The following is a 22,164-nucleotide window of genomic DNA, read 5'->3' as shown; positions in this document are numbered from 1 at the left end:
CATCGAATGACCCAGCATTTCAACGATTTTCCTTCCAGATAAAATAAAAAAAAAAAAGAAAGATACAGTATTTTAAGAAAATAAAATATCAAATGTCCAAATAGATAGTCTTAATATTAACATTTTTTTGTTCTTTTTTTTTTTTTTTTTTAGTCCTCCTCAAATGAGTCTATATTAAAAAGAGAAATAAAAATATCCTAAACGATCGAATTATTTTTTGATAAATACATAAGTTAAGATAACAAATGATATTATATTTAATTACCTAATTGCAACGAAAGAAGAATGAATTTCTGATCATGAAGATTATGATCTTTATCTATGTGAATATTTACTAAAAAAAAATTTGATACATCACTTAATTACTATCATAATCATAATACGACCTAATGATAATTATTATATTCTTTCTCATTATTATGGATCGATGAACCCACAAACATAAAAATCGTATCGAAAATTACAGACAACATTTTCTATGCGAATTAAGAGAAGATATGCTTTGGCAGAAATACGAAAAGCAATTTATCGTTTCGGTGAGTCCACGATGAAAATATGCGGATCGATCCGCCTACTCAAAAATATTTCTACTCTCTGACGAATTAAAAAAGGAACTAAGATATAAAATCCATTAGAATCCCTTGAGTTATAGAAGGAATTATTCTTACGAACGATTGATCGGCGTACTCCCAATAAAAAAGTTTAAATATCTAAAGACACACTTTCTTCATCAATCATTGCTTATAACATCTCGTTTTACGAAAAAGTATTAGATAACTTTAATTACACATCTATATATATATATATTTTTTTTTTTTCAAATTAAATAATATATCTCAAAATGAGATATATCTATTAATTGGCTCTAATCGACAATAATAAAATCATTGTTAAACTTATAACAAATGAATATCTCTAAAATTAATTGAAGTAAATTAAATTAAAATTTTCTGCCTTGTTATTATTTATACGAATATTGAATGACAATGACATGAAAATAGACATCACGTTTTACTTTGTTACGCAATGATTGTTATTATTAAATACCATCTACCAATATAAAACTATTTTGAATATTTCCGTGATAGATAATGTCTTTATATAAGTTTGTATAGTATGTTGCCTATCAGAGGGGTATAAATAAATGTGTGATATATGATATAAAATGATAGGATTGATAATTATAATTACCAACAAAGTGTGAAGTGATCCCAAAATTTAGATATGATATCTCTATCATTGAAATAATTAATAACAGATAATAAATAAATAAACATAAATGAGATTCATTATTAAATTTAAATTAATTAATGAAAATAATGAATTACGCTATATCGATATCTAATAAATTCTATTAATTAATGATTGATATGACTCGAATTTTATATCAATTTTTTTTATCATGTTTTCTCGAGTCTTATTTAATGCAGAAAACGAATAAAAGTATTGACTGTGCACTAGTAAACGTTAGAATTAACATATTATAAAAAGGCACATAAAAAGTTTCCAAAGATTTTATCAGAAAAAACAGAAAAGCTTTTTTAACGAATTATATTAGGTAATTATAAAAAAAAAAAAAAAAAAAAGGAGAACATAAAATAATCTTACCTTTGTTTTCCCAGATCCAGTTGGTCCAACTAACATCAATCCGTGACGTACCAAAGTGGTCTCGTACAGCTGAATAATTTTCTTGACAAATTCTAAATTTACAACATATAATAATAATTAAGTATCTTATTCATTAACAGCTATTTAGTTTATATAACTTATGAAACAATTAACTAATTATTATAGATACCATCGACTTTCTCTAAGCCCTTTTCTAAAATAGTTTTACAGATTTCCGCTTCAAGAATTCCATAGTCTACAGGTAATTCAGTCAATTGCGGAAAGAGATCAGATACAATCCCTTTAAAATATAATAAAAGCTAATTAAAGATTTGAATTAAAATTAATTGATTAATTAATTGATTGATTAATCAATTAATTGATTAATTAATTGATAGATTAATTAATTAATTGCTTAATTAATTAATTGATAATGATAAAAATAAAACGATAATACGTATAATGATTAATAAGATATCTTATTACCGTTAAATAATTTCAGATCATCGCTTAAAAATTTCGGCACATTGACATCTCTTAAAGCGCGTAAACAAATTTGTTGTTCGTCAACATCTTTCAATTCTCTTTTTAAATTACCCGCCACCGCTATAACAGTCTTTACAGCACGCATTCCAAAATCATAATGATCCTACGAAAATAAACTCTATTGAGGACAAAATGATAATATGATATAAATCTTAATTTATTTCTAATAGAAAAATAAAACAACCTGTGTACTGAGTTGCTCGGAACTTAATTTAAAAGTAGTTGTTATCTTTCCGGCGAGAGTCTTAGCATTAGAGAACCCGTAGGAGAATAAAGAAATCTCTGCGATAAGAGCATAATTTGGCACCATCATAGCAACTGGACGGAAAAGAGCTTTCAAATTATCGGGCAATTCTGTCCGACCGGCGTAACCTGGATTCATCGTGATGAAAATCGCACAGGAAGCTTTAAGTGTAATTTCTACTCCCTCGAAGATGAATCTAAATAAATGTATTGAGATCAAGTGAGAGGGATTTCGAATAGACATTGAAATATCACATTAAGAAGATAAGAACTAACACTTCAGCTCTAATTTGTTGAGCCTTCTGAATAGTCATAATTTGTTGTGCTATTACAGATAATACTTCGATATCTATTCTATTAAATTCGTCAAAGCATGCCCATGCTCCTGCACTATAAAAGAATATAATATTTTTTTCTTATTTGACGTAAATTAAATATAATATATAAAATAAAAATTATTTATACTTATATTTTTTATACAGTTCGTATAAGAGGATTATATAATACCTGGCAAGACCCTTGAAAAATTTTCCCATGGACAAAAAATCTAACTGATCGGAACAATTGAAAACAACACATTGAATAGCAAATGCTTTAGCTAAATCTTTTGTCGTTTCAGTTTTTCCAGTTCCAGCTGGTCCAGCAGGTGCTCCACCAAATTTCAAGTGAAGAGCGCCAGTGAGAGTTAAATAACATCGATCCGTTAAAGGAGTGATAACCAATCTACCATTGTTACCTAAGTACTCGTAACTGAAAAGTAATTAATTAAAAAGATAATTTTAAGCTTTTCTCCTAAATCTTAATAATGTATAACACTACATATTATATTAAATATAATTTACCCGTATGAAAACTCCGCATTTACCGCGCGAACTTTTAATTCGCTATCATCAACCCAATAATATCGTAGCTGTGATATCCAATCAAAATCGTTAACATTCATTACATTTTCTTCAATTAGTTTATATAAAACATCTCTTGCATGTACTTCGATAATAATTACAGCCTCGAGCATTAATCTTTGGATTTCAGTAAGTGGACTTCTTATAAGTTCCCGCAGATCATCCAACTATGAAACATTAAAAACGATAACTTACAATATATTTAATTAAAAAAAAATAATAATAATTAACTTAATTTCGCAATATTTACTTGCGATAACATCACTTCATAAAAAGAGCGCAGTGCGTTATTTTTTATAGCATCTTCAACGTGAGCTGTCCAATAAGTTTGACCACCACAAAGAACAACTTGACCAGGCCACATATACACCCATTCCTTTCTACTTATTTCATCAACGATTTGAAGAGCCTCGCCGATAATTTCTCTTAAAGTATTACGCATAGCTGCTTCTACCAATCCCAACCAATTCTCAACGTTACCTATGGGATAGACTGGTGGTCTTAATACAACTTCTTCATATTCCGCTGAATACATTCTCGTAATAGCTAGATCTTCTTCGAATCTCAATTCTCTCATATTTTCAAAACACTTTTTAAGATGAGGTTGTACGGCTTGCACATTTTTTGTTTGAGCAACTATTTCGAGCAGCTCATCGTCACTAAGGAAGAAAAATCGTGGAAAAACCATCCGTTTAGTTTCTAAATAATCAGCCAAACCCTTTTGTACGACTTCTAACAGGGTTATGCACTCCTTCAAACTTTCTAAGAGTACATTATCTGGACAGATTTTCATTATCTACAAATGTCAATCATAGAAAAAAAATTATTATTATCACAATAATAATAAAAAGAAAATCATTAATGGTGTAACTTCTTCAGGGAAATATTAAAATAATATTAAGTCTTGAAAAATGTGAAAAATACTATTAATTACATAAGGACAGTCGTAGGCTGCTTTCATTATCCGTCTCCAAGTACGATCCATAGTATTGAACTTTCTTGTCTCCACCGGTAATTGTCGACTAATATCTTCTGAAGTAAAGATTGGTTCCAAGTACATCCAATGTCTTGTGAACGTGGAAAAAATATAAATGAAAGCACGCTCAAAATAAATTTATCTATAAAACTTACTTTTGTACCTCTATCCATAAAGATATAACTTCTTGTGATAATTTAAATTTTTTATCCCACTCTTCAAACCGTTCCTCAAATGCAAATTTAAAAGGACTAAAACTAATTTGTTGCGCATTTAGAATATGATCATCTAAGAGCATTAAAGTTTCATCGGCAATTTTCATGATATATGTACCTGATAGATAATGATAATACTTAAAATTTGTATAAAATAAAATTTTAATCATTGATCATAATAAAATCCAAACCTGTATTTTTATAAGCAATAACATCCATTGTTATAGTATCCCACGCGTTGATCATTTTATCCAAAATCCCTTCTATCGAATATTCTTTTTCCGCTTCATCAGCAACTTTCATTACAACTTCTTCGTACTGCATAATACCAAGAAGAACCAATTCTTTGAATGTCAATGTTGGTGTTAGTGCCATTTGTATGCCAGTGATAATGCTGAGTTCATCGAAATGTCGAGGTTTCATGCCTGGATTCCTAAGAGATTGTATCATCCCTATGTAAGGCTTAAAGTCTTCTATCTGATCCTTTATATTCTCGGCTACAGCGACAACCTCTGATCAAAATAAAAGTACCTTGATTACTGATTCGAATCGTGTATACTCTGTTTAATAGATTCTTAAATTTAATACTTGGAAATTCTTTGAAAATCTTTATGCTTCGGGACATTGCCTTGTACATTTCATTTACATAATTGTCGATATTGGTGCCATCAATCGTTATTAAAGGATTTTCCATCCATATTTCATGCCATTTCAACCAATCTAAAATGAAAATAAATTATCTTTTTCTCGTAAATTTGTAAACTATATAAATACCTGATGCTGTTGTCCAAAGCGTTTGATATGGCTCGAAATCTTTCATAAGTTTGATAAGACTTTCGAATGGTACAACAGGAAGTCCAAGTAATTTTTGACGCTCATTTAACATTATTCCAGTTTCCTGAGATTCCTTCATCGATTTCCAAACTCTTTTAATATCAATAGCAATCTCATGTACCATATTAATATTCGTTTGTAATGCAATATTAGCAACGCTTCCTACAAGCGTATCTATTTTCTCTTGCAACATTATCTCATCTTGTAATTGATTTTTCAAAAATTTATCCTGTTCTGCCATAAAACGTTCCTCAGTTTCAGCGATCTACAATTGTATTTATAATTAATATTTTTATATATCCCATTCGCAGAAATAAAATCTCAATAGAGAACTCTTTACCAGTTGTTCTATTTTATGAGGATAACCAATTGCTTCCCATTTTGCATTAAAATCTTCATCTGATAAATTCCAACGAAAATGTTCTAAAATGTCAAATTCAATTTTCACTTTCTGCATATTTTCATCAATACCCTTTACTGTCAACGGAATCGTTTCCATCCACTCTTTTTTATCAAATAAATGTTCCACATTCTTCGATTCTTCTTTCAATTTTACATTTATTTCTATATATTCGTCCAAAATTTCATTAATTTTATAACGAAGTTTGTCCGTAAACATAATGAGTAATCGCGTGGAACAATTTTCGCGCTTCGTCATTAAAAATTCTTTCAAAGGTTGTACATTTACATTAAACGGACCAATGAAAATATTTTTTGGTAAAGTAGTTTCAAGATTCTTTTTTATTCTACGATGAAATGATATTTCATCTGTAATCTCGATAGCGGTATGTTCTTCATTTTTGAAGTCCCTAAGAATATAATATTTTCAGATATTTAAGTAATAAATATTTGCAAATTAAACGATTAATCTACTGTTGATTTAAACAAAAATACTGTCTTAACTTACTCGATATATTTTTCAATATCCATTTCGAAAAATTCGAGATATTTATAATATTCTTTGGCATAAGCTTTTAAAGGTATGATTGCCTTTTCGTATATGTTCAATAAACGATTTCTAATGTCGCATATCCTTTCATCATATAAACCGACTGAACTAAGAAAAAGGTTCGTTGGAAATTTAAGGAAAGTAAGTAGAAATGGATGTACTTGTCTTATTTGATGGCACAGTGTCAACGAATTATCAAAAATAAATATAATAGATTCCTAAAATTGTAAAAAATAAATAAATAAATGATAGAACATTTTTAAACTTAAAATTAATATTTTATATATGATTACTTTGAAAGCTTCAAGCTTAGTAGAATAATATGCTCCTTCGTTATTCATCATAAGATTTACTTGAAAAATAGGAGGAGCAGTACAACCATACTGGGTATTCACTAGATCATCTCCCCAAATAAAATTATCGTCAACATCGACTATACAAATTCCTGGACTTTCTAACATTTCGATGTACAAAGAAACAGAATTTTCTACAAGATTTCGCAAAGCATTCTGTAAAGAAAATAATATATATTTATTAATATTTAATTATTATTTATTTTATTAAATACAGACTTGCATATGGCAAACAATGAGATCCATAAGACGTTTCAATTTCATAACGTTATATATTTCAGCAGACTTTTGATCGAGATTAAACCATCCTTTTCCTACATCTCTCAAATATATTCTAACTGATTGCGTTATTTTTTCTAACCATGGTTCTTTTAAATATTTCATCGCCATTGTCGTAGTTTGATTTTGTTGGTTTTCGAATTCGATCAGTGACATTGATTTTCCATAATTCGATACAAATAAATTCATCCTTGATACGTAAGCACATTCGTAGACTACACAACGTACAACTTCATAAACTTCTGGCAATACGTATAATGTAAACCAATGAAAGTAATCTTTAATTTCCTAAAATTATTATATAAATTTATCCAATTTTTCAAATTACATATGCGTATAATACATAATTCATTTCAGACATTTTTATACAGTAACATTCTCAAGCAAAATAAATTATTTTAAATGTATTACGTTAAAATTTTTCATCCCCGTACAAATTTTTCCCGTTTGTGGTACCACAATTTCGTCCGTATAGAATTCTATTTGCAAAAATTTAAATATATTTGGAGAATGCTTTATCACTTTTCTCCACATAAGATCGCACATAGTTCGACGATAATCACGCTCTATTTCGTCCATTAGCTGAATAATTTATGAATAACGACATAATATAATATATTATAACAATAATTTTTTGCGAAAATGAGAAATTTGTATATACTTACAGCGATAATATTCTGAATTTTGTAATGAACAAAATGTTGCCTTGTACAAAGCCGAATAATAATTTCCTTTTCCTTCTTATTCAATGTCGGTATATCTTCTACTTCCATACAATCCAAATAAAAATTATATCTATAATAATGCAATATAAATAAAGTGAAGAAAGCTATGAAATTAATATTTAGTATAATTGAAACTGATTAATTATACTAAATACATAATTAAATAAGACAGTTAATTTAATAAGAAAATTAACTATATTCAATTTATTAATAACCTAATATGCGTTTCGACTATTTGTCTTTCTTTCACTGCAGCTGCAACCCGTCTCGCAAAAACTTTAGGATCCTCGGCAATAAATCGGACATATATCCTAGGTAATAAAAAAGTTCTTTTATAACCGTCCAATGTGAAGACAGTCCACAATTTTTTGCAGCTATCATAATCAGTTACTGCAGAAAGATGCCATCCATATAAATTATTTAATTGTACATCGGACAAATAATTATTTCGTTCATTGGTTCTAACTTTTTCTACAAAAGACATAGCAGGTAACGGATGTCGAACGCCATCAATAAGACCCAAATTTATCCAATCTTTCGACGTTCTGTGATACGTACGAACAATAATATAAACACATTAAAACGCTTTTATCGCAAATTAAAATGATTTCTAATGGAATAAAAATTTATACGAGATATTTTTTACCGACAGTCAAATTCCTCGTCGTCAAATATCTCAAGGGGCAAGTAATTTATCTTGGAATATAACCCGTATTTTTCTTCCTCGGATGACAATGATAAAATTACTTTTGGGGGTAAAATATTACATGGTAAAACTCCCTCTTTCTTTAATGCCTCATCCAAATTTTGATTTCTATACAATCTACGTAGCCTTTCCATTTCAACATTTCGTGGCAATCGCTTGGATTCCACGTTATATTCCATTTGAACCTTTGGTGCGAATGTCTCAGCCGGAAATATCTTTATCGATAAGTACCATTATTCGGAATGTCATAATGTCAAGTTTTTATATTTTATAAAAAATTTTATAAAATATAAAATATATTATAAGATTATAATATATTAATTATTTTAAAATATTATATTAAATATATATAATATTTTATGAAACATTAACATAATCATTAACACAATCATTAAACGAAAATACACTTATTCAATTACGATCGATTTGTCTTCAGGAAATGTCATCCATCTTTCAGCCGCACCCAAAAAATATTTCGACTTTGTAGGTATAAGATTTTTTACAATAGCACCATGTTCCTCAGTAAATATTTGCCAAGTAAGTTTAGTTCTTCTTGGTACAGTAGGAAGAAGATGTAATGCCGGATTTAAAGGACATTCTAACGTACCTATAAATGATTTAAATCGTAATCAAAAAATTGATATAATTATTAATTAGTAATTGATATTATTAATTATTTATTGATATTATTAATTATTTATTGATATAATAATTAGATATTGATTATATCATAAGTATCATTTACTGACCCGTAACAATTTCGGAATAATAACCTCTTTTAGATCGAATTTGATTATTTTTATAGATCGGATCCATTTTATTGAAACTGAAATGATTAACAATCGACATATTTAATTGAATAATTTTTTCGTGGATCAAGATGACTATAAAATAAAGAAATTTTTCTTTTTCCTAACGTACCTATAATTATCGTTATATTACAGCATATAATATAAATTATTTCTCAAATACTTTTAGTAACATTTATATTCTCATAATAATTATGACTTTTTCTAATATTTCATATTAGACAATATCCTATTTTATTAAAGGAAATCGTTTTAACTTGAAAAAAATCTGAATTGATCGAAACGCCGCCTAGCGTCACTTTTAAGAAACTTGATTAATCAGTGACGTATCAAAAAAAGTTACGCCTCTGATCACTATGTCTAATATTTAATTAAATTTTAAATAAAACAAAAATTATTTCTTATTCTAATCTTCCTTTTTTTTTTTTCTCTGTAAATTTTTCTCTTCTATCATATCAATATTTTTTAACGATTTCTTTTAATTATCACACAAATACAATATTAAATCTTTTTTCACGCATGAAGAATTTGTTTATCTAAATTATTCATTTAAATTATAAATCATAAGAAAACGTTAAAAAAAATAAACATAACTTGAGTGAGAATATCTCTGATAAAATAACTATTTTTTCCTTCGACGAAATATTTATACGTTTATAGTAAAAGATATCTATGTAAAAAAAAGTCACAACTCATAACACGTCTCATTTCTGTTATCTAAGAAATTACATAAGTGTCACCGATATAACAGATAAAATGTATTTAAAAAACGCAATCGTACCGTCATTCTTATCTTATAATTCCTTACCTGCCAAGAAAAATTTATTAAGAATTATTTTTGAAATGAATATCTATTAATGAAACTATATTTAAATATTAATAATATAAGTTGTCAAATGAATAATCTAATTATGAAGTGTCTCTTTTTCTATCATATACGAAAAGTAACTTATTAAATTTTAAATAATATTCAATTAAATTAAATTATATATATATATATATATATATATATATATATATATATATTTATTTATTTATTTATATTATATATATGTATAATAATATTGATATTTTCATGATGCCTAATTTACTTATATATATATATATGGATTATTATATTCTATAATAGACACCTAAATATTTCAAAAATAACGCATTTTTTAAAAGAAAGTTTGAATCAAAAATTGTTTGGTTTAAGAAGGTAAACATAACAGCATTATTTATTTCTTATTCGATAAATGTCTTAAAGTCTCAAGATCAACTTTATTTTTTTTAATGGAAATATAAAATCTTTGTTAGAAAACGACAAATGTTAATATCTCGTCATTTCATATTAATTCAAATTAAATTTATTGATTATTATTACATAAAATATATATAAACTAAGAAGATTAAAAGTAAATAAAATCTAAATATATATATATCTTTTTATCATTCTTCTTAACACCCAACACCTGCTTAAACAATATATTTTTTTTTATTTAATTTCATAAATTATAAACATACCTCTTTTATTTAATTTCATAAATTATTTACGTATATATATTATATGGATTTTCTTAAACAAATAGCAATATTTTGTATATGCATTTAAGCAAACCTTTATGACTAAATTAATTTATAAAACTAAGAAATTCTTTTCTGTAACATTTATAACTCAATGATATCTATAATTATTGCTTTTATATTATGTTACTAAATAAGGACTATCTAAAACTCCAACACCTGCAATAATACCTCCTTCATTTTCAGTTGACATCTTAGTTCTTAGAATATGACCAGCTTCTTCATTATATAATATATCTGTATGATTTCTAAAAATATATAAATAAAAAGTAATATTAATCAATGCATTACATCAATAACAAAAAGAAAACTAATAAGTAAATATGACATAAACTTACCCTATAATTACTCCATATATACCGAGCTCTGATATAACATCAGATAACTGATAGTTTATATCATTTGGACTGATAAGATAATTCTTTTGTGAAGGAGGATTAATACGGTCCATAAGAATCCATGCAGTGCGCTCCTTTGAATTTCTCATTTTTGTTAAATATGTTTTGACGTTTTCATTGTATAGATTGTTACCACCACCTTCACGTTGTGGCTTAAGAACATACTTTTCAGGTTCCTGTATAGCTTTTGTTATGATTTCCTCTGCTTCTACATTCTGTTATGTTAACATATAATTTATATTTTTAAAAATAAAAGAAGTTATGAGTATTATGCAATTACATATAATAATACAATTATTATTGTATATACATATAATACACATACTTACAAAATCCAATGAATATAAACCAGTGAATATTTCTTGAAGTTTTGCCACAGAAGAAGGTTCCTTTATGAACATGTTTAATACATTTGGTTCAACCAAAGCTTGTTGAATCTGTGAAAATTAAAAAAAAAATTTATCTTTAAATTCAATACTAAAAATATATAACCACTATAAAACTTTTAATTAAAAATTTAACACACTTTTTTAGTTCCTGCTAAATGATATTGTATTGATGGACATTTTATAGCTTTAGAGCGTTCTATAAGTAAACGTACAGCCCATTCCTTCTCAGTAGGATATGCCTGAAGTTCGTAACCAGATCTAAAGTATACTACAGCAACTACTAGATTATCTCTAAAAATATTTTTAAATATTAATTTGTATGAAATTGATATTTGTCTTTAATATATAAATTAAAATTGATTAATAGTGAAATAAATATATACTCACACAATTAATTCTTTATTAGATCCTAATTGTGCATCAAGTACCAGAGTGTTTAAACTTCTTCTGATAACCTTAATAGCAGGATTTAGCTTCCGTATTTCAAATTCATGAAATCTTTGATCACTTATATTATAGGTAATATCTTCAACAACAATCAATATCACAGCCCTGAAATTAAACGATAATATACATTTATTAATATTATTGTTTATATACAACAATTATAAATATCATATAAAAAACAGGATATACACTTACCTATTGTCATTGTATAATGACCATGCTTGAGTTAATCCTTTACAAAGTCCAATAACAGGATTATTCAATGGTAGCTTTAAACCAATACAAAATAATTAAATTAATAATACATAATTAACCATAATATGATCTATGATATAATTATTATTATAATCTTCTTTTAAGTAAGACACTTACAAATTCTAATTTATCTGCATGTCCTAATTCCATTAAAATATATCTAAAAAAAAATAAATAAAACAAGTTATATAAATATCTATTTTTTATAAAATATAAAAACATTATATAATGGCATAAAATACCTATGATATTCCGTAATAATCGTAGACAAACCAGCAAAGCTAGACGCAATTGTATTTAATTCCACTTGTTTAATCTCTTTATCAATACCATTATGTAATAAATAATCAGATCTAAACAATCCAAGACTAATATCCTGCAAAAAAAAATCATTAACAATTATTAATAAAATACAAGAAAAACATTTTATATTTGAAAAATCGTTATACTATTTAATAAACACTATATATAAAATTTTGTTTACTTGTGCAAATCCTTCCTCATAAACTGTTTCATATATATTGAATAACCGTGCAGTAAAATCATCAACTTCAATTGTTCTGAAACATATATATGTATATATACATATATATATATATATATAACGCACACACACACACACACACATGTATTTTTAGTAAATAATGAATTGGCAAATATAAACTCAAAGCTTTATATGATTATAATATCACTTACCCTTTTAAAGTATGTCTAATAAAATTATCATCATGTGCTACTTTATGCATAATTTCATTTAATAATACTTGTATATTTTTTGCTCTTTCAAAACACTTCTTTGGAAAGCTTGAAGGTAATAGAGCAAAAGGTGCAATTTGTACTTGACTTTTATTAAAATTTTGCTTTGATCTCATATTAATACCTGAAATATTCAAAAATCTTGTAATAATAAGTATTGTAATTATTTTTTTTTTCTGAGAATACATACCGTGCATTATTGCCCAATCTTTGGCTTTATCTATAAGATCTTGCAACTCTTTCTTTGAAAGATCAAGATCTACACAAGGTTGTAACTGGAATGTACTCATTATAATTTGATAAAATCACAACAAAAAATATAAAATATATATAAAAATCAATATTCAACACATTATTTAAAAATGCATGAATCACAATTACTATGATTTTAAGTAATAACTATCAATAAATTCAAAATCAATAATAACTTTAAAGAACCATTCTATGATATGGCAATATTGCGCAACATTCCATGAGATAAAAATTATACAAATAAAGATCAATTCAACCAATTACAAATAGTAACGGAGCACAGCATCACATGATAATATACAAATTCTAACCTAATAAAAATTAACCATTTATTTTATAGATATGATCGCAGAAATATTTTATGCGATCATCATTACGAAAAATATTGCATCGTTATACATTTTGATAAAAATAGAATTATTCAAGTTTATTTGAAGTTCTGCACGAATCATAACGTTTTCTAATGTATGTGTATGTATCCGTATATGTGTTTACAAAATGTTACGTCTATAGATGGTATACCATTATGCAAAGTGCTATTTCAAATTTCAAATTGATTGTTTACAAATCTTGAATATGGCGCCTATTTGACAATAAACACTTTTATGTAAAAATTTTAATATAATGGCCGAATTAATACTGTCCAAATTGTACACTATACTTTTGTAAAATATTTGATTTATAATTTTAAGCAAATTGATATTATTTTTAAAATATAATTTTTTTATTTTATGATTTAATACTTAATTTTCTTTAAAAGCTAAAATTAATGAAATATCTAAACTGATTCTATTGAAATTTTATAAAACATTTTCGCGAAACGTAAGAATGTTTGTTTTTCCAAATTTAAAAGATTAGTTAAAAGATCTTAACGTTAAATATGGTGCAAAATAAATAAAATAAGTGTAGTTATTAAACTAAGTTCATAAAATGAATAATGATATGACGTCCAATTTGTAATGTCTAATAGTTTAAGGGATTAACATTAGAGGGACAAAATTCTTTAATTTAAAAATGGGTTATAGTAAGCCAATCACTTCGGACATCAATATTACGAAAAAGAGAAAACTTTTTTCTAAGATTTAGAAAGTACATATAGTTGTGCATGGCCCTAAAGTTAATTTCGAAAATATGAAACTAATCAATTCCAATAATTTATTTAGAATAAATATATAATATGTGCAGCATGTAAATACAATTAAAAAATTTAAGAAATTCAAAATGAGATAAAAATGTATCTTTGTAAATTCAATAGATCACCAATAATTTAATTTAAATATCAGAAGAATATTATCGAGTGTACATTTAGAAAAAAAAGGGATTAAATTTTACGATTAATGATAAAATTAAATAGTTTCAAATAATTTGAAAAATATTAATTTTTCATTCGTACATATGTATAATGACCCGTTCTCATAATAATTTTCTCTCACAATTTATAAAAGCATATTACCATCTATATATTTTTATCTGTTTAATGACTGACGCTTGCGCTCTGTCGTTTCCCGAAAAAGTACAGTTCTTTCACCCTTAAACCTTCGTTTTGTAGCATTGTATACCGTGAAAAGAATTTTAGTCAAATATTTGTAATAGTTCAATTTATATATAAAACTAAATGTTAAGGGAGTGAATTGCTCAATTTTGTTAGAGACAATTCACTCGTAGAAATTATTTATTTTAGTATAACGTTCGACAACTTCATGTTTCACAATGAGTGATTATTCAGCGGTCGCTCCGCCTCAAAATTTCAGCCAAAGCTCCGCATTTGCGGCAGCTTTGCAACGAGCAAAGCAGGTAAATATTAATTTTAATATTATTTTAATCTATCATATATATATAACTAATTTTATTGAATTTGGAAAATTTAATATTTCACCAAACATTCCAACGTTACATCTATGTATGTTTATTATATTAAAAAAGTTCTATTGTATTCTCGTAAATGTTATATTAATTACTCTGATCATTACTAATGTAAGTATATCAATATTATTACAAATATCGTTATATATATTCTTCTTCCATGTTGAAACGTATATAATTGATACTACCTGCTTTATCCTAAAGTTCATTTTTATTGAGACGTACATTTTGTTTTTAAATAAGAGAAAAATAAAAATGAATTTTTTAAAGTTATTTTTTTATAATTTTTCTTTATAGATAGCAGCAAAAATTAATCCTGTTAGTCTGCAAAATATTCAAGATTCTAAGTTAAAACGTCCTCTAGAAGATAGTACAGGTAATGTCCAATTTTGGTATTTTCTAACAGCATTTTTAAACAATTGAAAATTAATATTATTATTATTGAAAAATCATACAATAATTATAGGACATATGATTAATTTTTTGTTTTAATATATATACATTTGTTATAATAAAATGTGAAAAACAGAACCTGAAGCAAAGAAAATGGCAGCATTAGTAGCAGATCCATTAATAGGACTTCGTGGAGGACCTACAAGTAATAGTTCTATTGGGGAAGGATCTAATCAAGCAACAACTAAAGTAGGATCACAAACATCTTCATCTACTCCAATAGGTGGTATGGGAGGTATTTGCAATGAAGATATCAGAGTTCCAGATAAAATGGTTGGTTTAAGTAAGTAACATATCAATATGGTAATTATTTGAAGGAGATCACTATTTTTTATAGAAATGAATGTATTTGTAACATGTTTAATCATTTTGCTTTTTCACATATTATCCTTAAGTTAAATCCATAATTCATAGTATTATTTTTACAGTAATTGGCAGAGGTGGAGAGCAAATAACCAGATTACAAAGTGAGACAGGATGTAAAATACAAATGGCTCCAGAAGGTGGACTACCTGAACGAGTTTGCACACTAACTGGTTCACGAGAAGCTGTCAAGTAACTTGTTTTTCCCTTCTTATTTCATTATTTTCATCTATTTTGTATGCAATGCAATCCCATTTTGTTATTATATCTTGACACAACGGAAAAGGGTCTATCACCATTAATCATATTGAGTTACATTTATAAACCTTTAGTGTAGTTAAATGCTATATATTGCACATATAACACATTTAAAAAAAAAAAGAAAAAAGGAAAAGAAAAGAAAATGCTCTTGCAGCATAATTACAGCTGGTGAAAGAAATTTTAAGATATTTATAATGAAGCCAAGCAAATCTGCTATCCTCCTGAATTTTTATATTCAAGTTGAAATCATATAATTCTATGATTAAACTAGGAATGTTTCACCTATTCCCCTTTTTATGCAACTTCCTAAATATACCTGAAATTATCACCTATTTTTATAAAATATTTATGAAAAACAAATTCTTAATATAACCATAATATTAGAAAATTTCAAGGTTTTGTACTGATTGTACTAGAACATGTGCTCTAAGCATAATTTAATCTGATGATATATAGTTTGTATGTATTTATTTTACTATGGTATGCTATCACTTCATGCTGACATGCATTTTATAATTGTACAACTTACGCTTTTGCATATTAAAGTTACCAAGTGTTTTACAGAACCATTATATAGCTCCAGGATGTGAATAATGGGCACAGATTCGACTTTGCACATGCATCAGAATTTCAGTCATAGAAAGTGATCCATGAGTTGTGGATTTTGGTTTAATGCTTTTGTATTTACTAATAGTTTTTTGCTTTCAATAGGGTATGGAGAGAAGGAAGGAAGGAGGATAGGATATGCATGGGGACGTGTTGTTCGCAACTGGAAGAAAATTGAATTTTTATTTATTTAAAAAACTGCTTATATCTGTGGTTATAATATTTATATCTGAAGTTTGATTTTATTGTACATTTCTATGAAAAGTTTAAACATAAACCTGAAAATGAAAGTAAAACCAATTATGGTTTATCATATTTCATCACATAGTAGACATTTTATGTGTTGCAAACAAATTATATTGCTGTATAGTATTAGAGAATTTCGATATAAGAAAGAATCCGCGATTGTATTGCACTTTTAACTTACATTTGTTTCAGTCGAGCGAAAGAATTGGTGCTTTCAATTGTGAACCAAAGAAGTAGAACAGAAGGAATTGGAGATATAAATATGAGTGGGAGTAGTGGAGGAATGATAGGACATCCCGGTTTTGTAGAAATTATGATTCCGGGTCCAAAAGTTGGATTAATAATTGGAAAAGGAGGAGAAACAATAAAACAACTGCAAGAAAAATCAGGAGCAAAAATGGTTGTTATTCAAGAAGGGCCTTCACAAGAACAAGAAAAACCTCTAAGGTAATGCTAATATTAAAATCAGTTTCACATGACGCATTATCACATTATTTCTATAAGAAGGATTGAATATTGTATGTTATTAATTCTAACAGAATAACTGGGGATCCCCAGAAAGTAGAATATGCCAAGCAATTAGTCTATGAGCTTATAGCCGAAAAGGAAATGCAGATGTTTCACAGAGGTGCAAGAGGCGGCGATAGGGGAGGAAATTATACTAGTGATAGTAATTTTAGTCATTCCTCTACTAGTAATGATGGAGTTGAGGTATAATAATCCTTTCTATACAGAAATTAAATAATTTTTGAATTTATTTATTGGTTATTTTTCTTGTTTGATTAAAAAACGGAAGTATCATTAATTAATAAAATATAAATTTCTATACAATTATTTACTGATTTAGGTATTAGTTCCGAGAGCTGCGGTAGGCGTTGTTATTGGCAAAGGAGGCGATATGATAAAAAAGATTCAAGCAGAAACAGGAGCACGAGTTCAATTTCAGCAAGGTAGAGAGGATGGCCCAGGAGATAGAAAATGTCTCCTATCTGGGAAACATCAAGCTGTAGAGCAAGCGCGTCAGCGTATCCAAGAACTTATAGATAGTGTAATGGTAAATTTCATATAATTTGTATATATTGTACTTTTATTTATAATGTTTATATTTAACTTACATTACTGCAGAGAAGAGATGATGGGAGAAGTAATATGGGTACCAGAAGTGGCCCAAGGGGAAATGGATTTGGAACTGGTAGAAATCCAACTGAATATGGTACTTGGGACAGACGTCAAGGTGGTCCTATGCAAGATAAAATAGAAACCACGTTTACTGTACCTTCTTCAAAATGTGGCATTATAATTGGAAAAGGTAGATTAAATACAATCGTAATAGATTCTATTTAAATTGATCATTTAAATGATATTCTATTTAAATTGATTTTAAAAATAACTTTTATTAGGTGGTGAAACCATTAAGCAGATAAATCAACAGACAGGAGCCCATTGTGAATTAGATAGGCGGAATCAAAGTAATGAAAGTGAAAAAATTTTTATAATTCGTGGCAATCCTGAACAAGTGGAGCATGCTAAAAGGATATTTAGTGAAAAATTAGGAATGGTATGAATAATATTTTTTATACTCTTTCAAATGAAAATAAAAAATATTTTGGAAATAAAGAAGTTGAATATTTTTCTTTTGATTATAGGGACCAACTGGTACTTCTTTCACAGGTGCACAAGGAGCAATTGGTTATAACCCCAGCTGGAATGCTGGAACAGGATATCAAGCATGGCCCAGTCAACCTCAATCTAGTGATGCAGGTAAGATATCAATGAAAAAGGAAAGAATATTTTGTAATCTACCAAATCATTATTTTAATAGGTAATGCTAGTCAAGCACCTGTTCAAGTTAATCCACAAACAGGTCAACCTGATTATAGCGCACAATGGGCAGAATATTATCGGTCTCTTGGTATGCATAGAGAAGCAGATATGATAGAACAACAAGCAAAGCAAGGAAAACAAGATCATAATCAACAAGCAGGTAAATTTTTTTATTAAATTTACAAAGTCATCGTTAATGACAAAAGAAATTTAATAATATTTTGTATTTTAGGAAGTGCACAAAATCAATCGAATCCTGCAACGGCAACAGCTTCTACGCCTGGTCAACAACAACAACAAACACAACAGCAGCAAACGGGTGCTTCTCAAAATGGAGGTCAAGCTGATTATAGTGCTCAATGGGCTGAATATTATAGAAGTATCGGTAAAATAAAAGAAGCTGAAGCAATAGAAGCACAAATGAAAGCAGGCAAGGTATGTAATACTCGAAAATATTCGTATATGTCTATCTACAATTTGAACTTTCTATATCTTATGTGCTTATTATTGAATATATTAGATACTAAGCATAGAAATGTTATTTACATATAAATTCATTTTTATTATTATAGTTGGGAATACAAGGGAATCAAATGACACAACCTCAAATGCAACCAGCTATGCAGAATCAATCGGCTGGACCACCTGGTAGTACACCAAACACATTTCCACAAGCTTATGGTAGTTATCCAGGAATGAATGCAGGCTCAGCTCCGACTGGTTATTATGCAGCAGGTGCAGGGTCTACAAGTCAACCGCAATCGGGGCAACAAAATCCAACTTTTCCTGCTAATTATCAAAACTATCCTTACTCGCAGTCCAGTTCTGATAATTAAACTTCCAGAGGAAAATATAAGCTGTAAGTAAATATTTTTTATTTTTACAAACATTTTCAAAATGGAAAGTTGTAAGATCTTCTCGTGCGTATAAAATATATCAATTATATAAAAAGTGGTTTATAAATATTCAATTATTATATTTTACATTTTATAGCAATAATAATAATTATTGTAAATTTTAGTATTATTGCTTTATAAAAAATAATAACTGGCAATTTTTCGAAAGTAATTTAATTTTAATTAAAATATCATACAACTTTCCTTGGATATAGTTTTAATCGTTACGTTTTTAAGTCATTGTGAAATAAAGTGCTATAAAAAAATGTAATTTTATTTTAAAATATAAAATATTTAATATTGAAATATATAAAATAAATACGGTTTATAAATATGGTATAAAAAATTGTTGTTATTGTATATTTTTTATAAAGAAAAAAAAAAAATCTAAATTTTCAAGTTATTATAAATACTTATTTTATTCTATAAATAAATCAAAATAATATTTATAGCACTACTTTTAATCACTTTGACTTATATTGATTTAATATTTATTGATGTATTATTTAAAATGAATTAAAATCAATGGTGTAAGAAAAAAAGGAAGATACATTATATACACAATCAATGTTATTGATACTTTCAGGGGCATATATATACATATATATATATATACACACGTACGTCTATACAAAATATACTATAGTATCTTAACTCCATACAATGTGTGCTCAATAATATTGACAACTAAATATTTTACACCTTTGAATTTCTATTTCCCTTTATAATAGGGTCATCTCTTTTATTATAATTATTTGTTTATTTCAGATAGTTTTCAAATAGCTTTCCATCGGGATGTGGTTAATGCCTGCTGTACCTTCATATGTTTATAAAAAAATTACTGCAATTGCTCGCTTTATAAAATCATTATTATCTAAAAGCACCGTTAGAAACAATTATATTCTATTAATACTATATTACAATTTATGGTTTTTTTATATACATACATAAACACATGTATACATATATATATATATATATTGTAGGATATGCATCATTTTAGATGTAAGATATAAGAAACATTAGTTATTGAATATTGAAGTTAATAGTATAATGTAATATCAATATGATGTCCACATCTGTGTTTTAATTACGCTACTGTATGTACACTTACTTCATAACATAACTGTAATATAAGTTAAAACTAGCAGGTGCAGCAGCAGGTCTGAAAGAGGAACGGGGGATCGCCAACATTAACCATATTACTGCACCCATGTTTCATTAAAATTGTTGAAAATTATACTTTCGAATGCGTTACTACAAAATATTTAAGTATATACCACAATAGATCATTATTTATGTCTCGCAGATTCATTCATAGAATATTTCTTTCATCAAATTTACAAACCTCTATACAATAACAAGGTTGTAAAGAGACAGCTAAACTTTATTTTTATTACTCATCATTTATTGATAATATGTATTCAAAGAACTATGATATATATGATGCTCTATATACATATGCTATTATAACAATGCTAAATACAACATTACCTTTATTTCTCTGCTCTTTCTCGTCAAACACCACAACTATTTTTAGATTTTTTGGAGCTGAACAGGCAATTAGAGAGATGCTTGCTCATTGCAGGGTAAACAACAACATTGGGATCCATGACATAAAATCTCTTACCAGCATAATCTTATATGTTGAACTTTAATGAAAACAGGACCTGCAAAACAATTGGAGATTAGTGGATGATATATACAAAATAGATGATAAACCAATATCTTCAAATGTGTAGTGTTTAAAATATTCTGAAAGATTCTTGTTTTTTATTATGTTACTTTGTAATTGATTATGAATCGCCTAGCAATAAGATTTAATTTCCATTAGGTATTTGCAATTTTATATACCTAAAATATTTGTCAATGCAAATTTTATTATTTTTAAATTTATAATTCATTTATTGGTAAGCTTAGTATCAGGTTTTAAATTCATTTATCATTTCTTGTGAGGAATGCATTTTGATATCATGCAATATTTAATTATATAATTATTATCAATAATTGATTTATTATATGTTATAATAATGATTTGAATATGTAATTTGTATGTTTATTTTTTTTTTTATACTGAAATTATTGAATTTACCATCAATTACAGAATTATTTTATATTAGTTTGCAATTAATTTAAAATATTGTAAGTTATATAAATAAAATTTATATGACTTGCACAAACAATTCTTAATTATTATCATAAAGAAAATAAAAAATCAAACTCTAATATTTTATTTAGAGTAATCTATATTTCCTTTTACCAAGATTTCTCTACTTGAAAAATTTAATGTAACAGAATAATTAAAATTTCAATATAACTCTTTTAATATGTTTGTAAAACAGTAAACTTGAAAATTAAAATGAATTACATAAATGTAAGCTGTATTTTATATGTAATATCTATTTAAATTAATAATATTTCACTTATATTTTTAATTTTTAAGT

General features: G+C 26.9%; 3 protein-coding genes across 7 annotated transcripts in view; 1 reads left to right on the top strand and 2 right to left on the bottom strand.

Moving 5' to 3' along the window:
* Positions 1-8,515, bottom strand: part of LOC124947522 (dynein axonemal heavy chain 1-like) — a 38,492-nt gene extending 29,977 nt beyond the window's left edge. The window contains exons 1-21 of the mRNA XM_047489796.1: positions 8,277-8,515; positions 7,846-8,175; positions 7,571-7,700; positions 7,317-7,487; positions 6,846-7,193; positions 6,658-6,782; positions 6,232-6,438; positions 5,665-6,133; positions 5,265-5,589; positions 5,079-5,210; positions 4,682-5,002; positions 4,431-4,608; positions 4,234-4,366; positions 3,550-4,095; positions 3,240-3,466; positions 2,905-3,147; positions 2,674-2,787; positions 2,339-2,594; positions 2,095-2,257; positions 1,799-1,909; positions 1,609-1,700 (exon numbers count right to left, since the gene is read on the bottom strand). Coding sequence (XP_047345752.1) covers positions 1,609-1,700; positions 1,799-1,909; positions 2,095-2,257; positions 2,339-2,594; positions 2,674-2,787; positions 2,905-3,147; positions 3,240-3,466; positions 3,550-4,095; positions 4,234-4,366; positions 4,431-4,608; positions 4,682-5,002; positions 5,079-5,210; positions 5,265-5,589; positions 5,665-6,133; positions 6,232-6,438; positions 6,658-6,782; positions 6,846-7,193; positions 7,317-7,487; positions 7,571-7,700; positions 7,846-8,175; positions 8,277-8,515 — 4,860 coding nt within the window. The remainder of the gene's footprint in view (positions 1-1,608; positions 1,701-1,798; positions 1,910-2,094; positions 2,258-2,338; positions 2,595-2,673; positions 2,788-2,904; positions 3,148-3,239; positions 3,467-3,549; positions 4,096-4,233; positions 4,367-4,430; positions 4,609-4,681; positions 5,003-5,078; positions 5,211-5,264; positions 5,590-5,664; positions 6,134-6,231; positions 6,439-6,657; positions 6,783-6,845; positions 7,194-7,316; positions 7,488-7,570; positions 7,701-7,845; positions 8,176-8,276) is intronic.
* A 2,039-nt stretch (positions 8,516-10,554) lies between these two features.
* Positions 10,555-14,066, bottom strand: LOC124947449 (glutathione synthetase-like). The gene is made up of 11 exons (XM_047489571.1): positions 13,147-14,066; positions 12,897-13,080; positions 12,685-12,760; positions 12,443-12,576; positions 12,318-12,360; positions 12,141-12,214; positions 11,886-12,050; positions 11,636-11,789; positions 11,439-11,546; positions 11,050-11,324; positions 10,555-10,959 (listed from the first exon to the last, which is right to left on the bottom strand). The coding sequence occupies exons 1-11, from the start codon at positions 13,244-13,246 to the stop codon at positions 10,833-10,835; spliced, it is 1,440 nt and encodes a 479-aa protein (XP_047345527.1). The 5' UTR covers positions 13,247-14,066; the 3' UTR covers positions 10,555-10,832.
* Positions 14,067-14,694: 628 nt separating this feature from the next.
* On the top strand, positions 14,695-21,822 carry LOC124947818 (far upstream element-binding protein 3). Of its 5 annotated transcripts, none has more exons than XM_047490481.1 (14): positions 14,695-15,002; positions 15,369-15,447; positions 15,601-15,807; positions 15,953-16,079; positions 17,193-17,447; positions 17,540-17,711; positions 17,848-18,054; positions 18,126-18,309; positions 18,401-18,558; positions 18,647-18,761; positions 18,823-18,984; positions 19,057-19,259; positions 19,397-19,683; positions 21,309-21,822. In XM_047490481.1, exons 1-13 carry the CDS (start codon positions 14,919-14,921, stop codon positions 19,658-19,660), a joined length of 2,217 nt encoding a protein of 738 aa, XP_047346437.1. In that variant the 5' UTR covers positions 14,695-14,918; the 3' UTR covers positions 19,661-19,683; positions 21,309-21,822. The 5 variants fall into 5 exon arrangements, with proteins under 5 accessions (XP_047346437.1, XP_047346436.1, XP_047346438.1 ...); XM_047490480.1 differs by having other exon boundaries at positions 21,261-21,822; XM_047490482.1 differs by lacking the exon at positions 21,309-21,822 and adding an exon at positions 20,489-21,219 and having other exon boundaries at positions 17,848-18,048.
* Positions 21,823-22,164: the final 342 nt, after the last annotated feature.

The sequence above is a fragment of the Vespa velutina genome, chromosome 3, assembly GCF_912470025.1.
Source record: "Vespa velutina chromosome 3, iVesVel2.1, whole genome shotgun sequence".
In the NCBI taxonomy this organism is placed as follows: Eukaryota; Metazoa; Arthropoda; class Insecta; order Hymenoptera; family Vespidae; genus Vespa; species Vespa velutina.
Note: the sequence above shows the minus strand (reverse complement) of the source record. Positions and strands in the feature narration are given on the sequence as shown.